This window comes from Silurus meridionalis, chromosome 1 (assembly GCF_014805685.1).
Source record: "Silurus meridionalis isolate SWU-2019-XX chromosome 1, ASM1480568v1, whole genome shotgun sequence".
Classification (NCBI taxonomy): domain Eukaryota; kingdom Metazoa; phylum Chordata; class Actinopteri; order Siluriformes; family Siluridae; genus Silurus; species Silurus meridionalis.
In genome coordinates this window covers 20,131,856-20,136,253 of record NC_060884.1, presented here as the reverse complement: position 1 = coordinate 20,136,253, position 4,398 = coordinate 20,131,856, and the positions used below count along the sequence as shown (strand labels likewise).

Below are 4,398 nucleotides of genomic sequence, written 5' to 3'. Positions count from 1 at the left end.
ATCCGGGCTTGGGACCGGCACTAAGGCTTGTGCTACCCATAAGACTGAGGTTGGTTCCCTGACCGAGGATCGAACCCGGGCTACAGTGGTGAGAGCGGCGCATCCTAACCACTAGACCACTAGGGAACCTTGTAAAGTAGATATCATGTATACTTGAATTTTACAAACAGCACCAATGATTAGAGTACAGATTATATTATTGGGATATGTAATGGATAAACATGGCATTCAACACTGTTACTGTAAAAGTGAATCAGACAACAGAGGGCATTAAAGATGGGCTATAACTTATAACCAGTCATTTTTTCCAATCAGATGCCAAGTATTGTCGATATCGAGACCGATACTTTTATGAAATAAAGGGTAATATGCAGGGTAATATTCTGCTCCACTTGAAATACTGTTATATCTTCCTATCTGAAACAATCTGTATAGTATAAAGTATAAAGCTGCAGGCTCTAAAAAATAATTAGCTCATTAATCTCTCTGAATATTTATTCGCATAAATATATATATTTGGACATAGTTTGCACTGGTGGAAAAATGTAAAAATGTCACTTAGAGGTTTGCTTGGAGGATGAGGAGCAGCACGCTGGGAGTTGGACAGAAATAGTATGCTTTGATCCCTCTGATAAGTTCAGAAGAGAGCAGGAATGTCAGATGCTTACACTCCCAAAAGACTACAGCATATACACTTATTGAATAAATTACCTAATTTAAAGTGAGATATTTTTTTTTTTTTATTTCAACTACCTGCCTGCATTTTTGCTAACATGAGTTTATATACACTGTGATAGAAGGATTAGTTTAAAAATGAACTAGTGAACTATTGGAAATGAAAAAATTGGTTATGTAATGTTACTCATAAATACTATACCTAAATGATCATTCAATAATATAAATAATCATGTAATATGAGATAAATAATAAGATATTATAATATCAATTATTTTAACTGACTTATTTTCCCTAAAGCATATTTCTGTTATTCTACATTATAGTAGTAGTAGTTTGTGTAACCCCTAGGCATATTTTACTTTATACCTATAGGTGATATCAGTGTAATTGTAAACATGATTGCATGCATAATATTTCATGTTTTATTCTTTACAGTATAACTGCCATAAAGTCTATCATTTATATTCATTCAGGATTTTAATATTCATGGGCTAGGTACATGGTGTTCAACAAGTCACTGATATTTGTTATAATGCCACTAACACTTTAAAACATTGTGAATTCCATTATTGTGCAAATGCTAGTCAATTTCTACCAAATACCACTAATCAAATTTGTATTATCCATTTATGCATGAAATAAAAATATATTTTTCAAGGCATTTTATTTGCCCAGGGAACATTTATCTTTACAGATTTTAAGATTGCATACTTTTATCATGTTTTTCATATTTTACAGGCAACTGTAAGGTAATGTACATGAAATACAGTTACTAATAACTGTGTGGTATATTATTTGAAATGTATTCTTCAATAGATATGCTAAGGGCTATGATAACATTTCTGAAACGTTATTTACCACAGAGAATTGTACAATACACAATAGAACAATTAAGAATAGTGCAATCTGAAAGGTATATCATGCAGCTTTTTTTTTGATTCATGATACTCTGTGAGGAAAACTTTGTCAAAGGGCCAGGAGAGGCAGATGGATGAACAGAATGAGGAGGGGAATGGTGAAGAGTGAAGAGTCATCCTATTTCCCCATTACATACACTTGTACCAGCAAATCACTAACAACATGGTGTCTTATCATCCACTCAGGTGAGTCTAGGATTAACTTTTACACTGAACTCTTGGTACCTGAATAGAAAGGCCTCCATGCTGCACCACTGTGATTCTCCCTTGCTGGAATTAGCTGCCAGCAAAAATAATAAAACTGTCTTCTTTTTTTTTTTAGAGAATGTTTAACATATTTAATACTGTATTTTATTATAAAAGATTAAATTTTTCCTCCAGTAGAACACAAAGAATTTTTCATTTGAATAAGTACATATTTTGACAGGTTGGCAATGACACATGACTTGGTCCAGAAAAGGAAGCAGTCACATTTGTTCAGTTGATTTTCTTCTGACATGTGGCTAAAGCCTTTCAATAGACTGCTGATTATATCATCATTAGCTTGGAACAACACTTCATTATTTAAGAACACTGCAATTATTGCTTACAGGCTTCCTTTTTCTTTTTTTTTTTCTTATCCCCCCTCACACACACACACACACACACACACACACACACACACACACACACACACACACACACAGAATTCATGTTCTGTAATTAGACCCTACTAACAGCTAAAGACAGTTCTTAAGTTGTAACCTTTCATTTCCTGTTATAAGCTAAATGGCATCAGCTATAGACTTCTAGCCACCTAAAGCTGCAATTTCAGGGGTTGGGCACCTGCAGGCAGTTAGCTTCACTGCAGTGGGTCAGAGAATGCTAAACAGTCTGTAACCAAGAGGACAGGCCAGGACTCTGACAGACCTAGAGATCTTAATTGCACCCTAACACCCTCTCATTAACAAGGCTTCGTGAGGAAAACGAGGCATCTTTCCCATCCCTTTGTACAACCGAGAAGAAACAGATTTATTTCAAAGGGGAGATACAATGAATATACAAAAGGCACCAATGCAATAATAAGGAATGGAACAAAATAAAGAACATTCTGGAGCAAAGTAATGAAATCTCTTGATCAATGGCTGCAAAAATTCTTAATCAAGGCTAACAGATGGAATTTGTAATGTTTTTATTCCCTATTTTGTCAAGGTTAGATCAGAGAGATCAACATGAAACCTTGCGAGTTACAACATGATTGCATCACTTGCATAGACTCTAACACACTTTTGGCACTGCACTAAACACTGGGAACAGACTGAGACATTAATAATAGAACCCTCAGATCAGTCATTTAACATCTTCAGACACCCTCCATTTCACTTTAGAAAATGGTTGTCATTTCTCACCTTAAGCCCTATAATGTAACAATATCAATAAAGAACAAGAAGGAATTATCACATATACAAGATACATTAAAATATGCACAGTGTAAAAAGTACCAAATACAACATTCACAGTGGCAAGAAAACATAAATGATGGATTATGTTGTTACATTTATTTACACCTACTTACACATTTACTGAACACTTTAATAGGAACATCTGCATCAAGGCATTCTAAGATGCTTTTCTGCTCATCATGGTTGTAAAGAAAACCTGCCTTTCCCCTAATCTGATATTTGATGTGAACATTCACTGACACTTTTGGCCTGTATCTGCAACCATTGTTATATGATTGGCTGATTGGATCAGTGCATGCATGAGTAGTGGTATAGGTGTTCCTATTAATGTACAATTATACACAAAATATTTTTTATACAAATTGATACAATTATTACACAAATTGTACACCATGATATTTAAACAACATTAAATACTAATTAAATGATTACAACCAAAAATATAAAATCCACAAACTAATATATATAAAACACTTAGACTTTCTGTCTCTTTTGCCAATTGCCATACAATTTACATATTCATTACTTTTCCGTCATTTTCCACTACATAAAATATATTTTATATTTTCTCTTATTTTCCTTATTATATTGAATATTATTCTCTTTCCTGACCATCTCCCTCATACATTATAATCACTCAATGTGCTCTTTCCTCACTGACTTTCATTGACAAATATGAGGGGCCCCCTAGAGGTTGGACTGCCCATCTGTCTGTAAACATTAGTTTGTCCCAGATTGGTCTGCAATAGGTTGAGTCCTCCACCTGATAGGTCAAAACTTGGCTGGCTGTAGAGCCTCTGTCCAAAGCCTGTTCCAGATTGGTCAAAACTGCTTTGACTGTACTGCCTAAAGCTACCGCTGCGTTTCTCAGAGGGTGTTCTGGAAGGGTAGCGCTGACCGGACTTGTGTAAGCCTGTTTCTTTGTAGGCAAACCAAATGTTACCAGCCCACAGGGAGAAATTCAGAAAGCCAAAAGCCTGTGGGGCAAAAAAAAGAGATGGTTTAGATTTATAAAAACAAATATGAGATGAGAATTAATGCAGCTAATTTGTCATAATAGTTGTAATTTATAATTGGCTTTGTCACACTTTGTATTAATTTGTTTAAAGTTTTCTTAAAATGTATAGAAATATTAAACCTACTATGGAAATCAAGCCTATTTCAATAATTGCATTTAACTGTTATTACTTTTTTCAGTTTTGCTTTGTAATTTGAAAGATTTGCATAACAGCATAAGCCAAAATATTTGAACAACTGGACAATTTTGCTCAGTATACCTAGTGAGCTTAGACTCAGTATCAGCATCAGCAGTACCATTTGTTATATAATCTACTAAAATTAGTTTACACTCAATGTTTATT

At 34.3% G+C, this 4,398-nt stretch overlaps 1 protein-coding gene across 1 annotated transcript in view; it reads right to left on the bottom strand.

Moving 5' to 3' along the window:
- Positions 1 to 2,585: 2,585 nt before the first annotated feature.
- synprb (synaptoporin b) overlaps positions 2,586 to 4,398 on the bottom strand; it is a 4,550-nt gene continuing 2,737 nt past the window's right edge. The window contains exon 5 of the mRNA XM_046853503.1: positions 2,586 to 4,014. Within this exon, the coding sequence (XP_046709459.1) occupies positions 3,691 to 4,014 (324 nt within the window). The 3' untranslated portion in view covers positions 2,586 to 3,690. The remainder of the gene's footprint in view (positions 4,015 to 4,398) is intronic.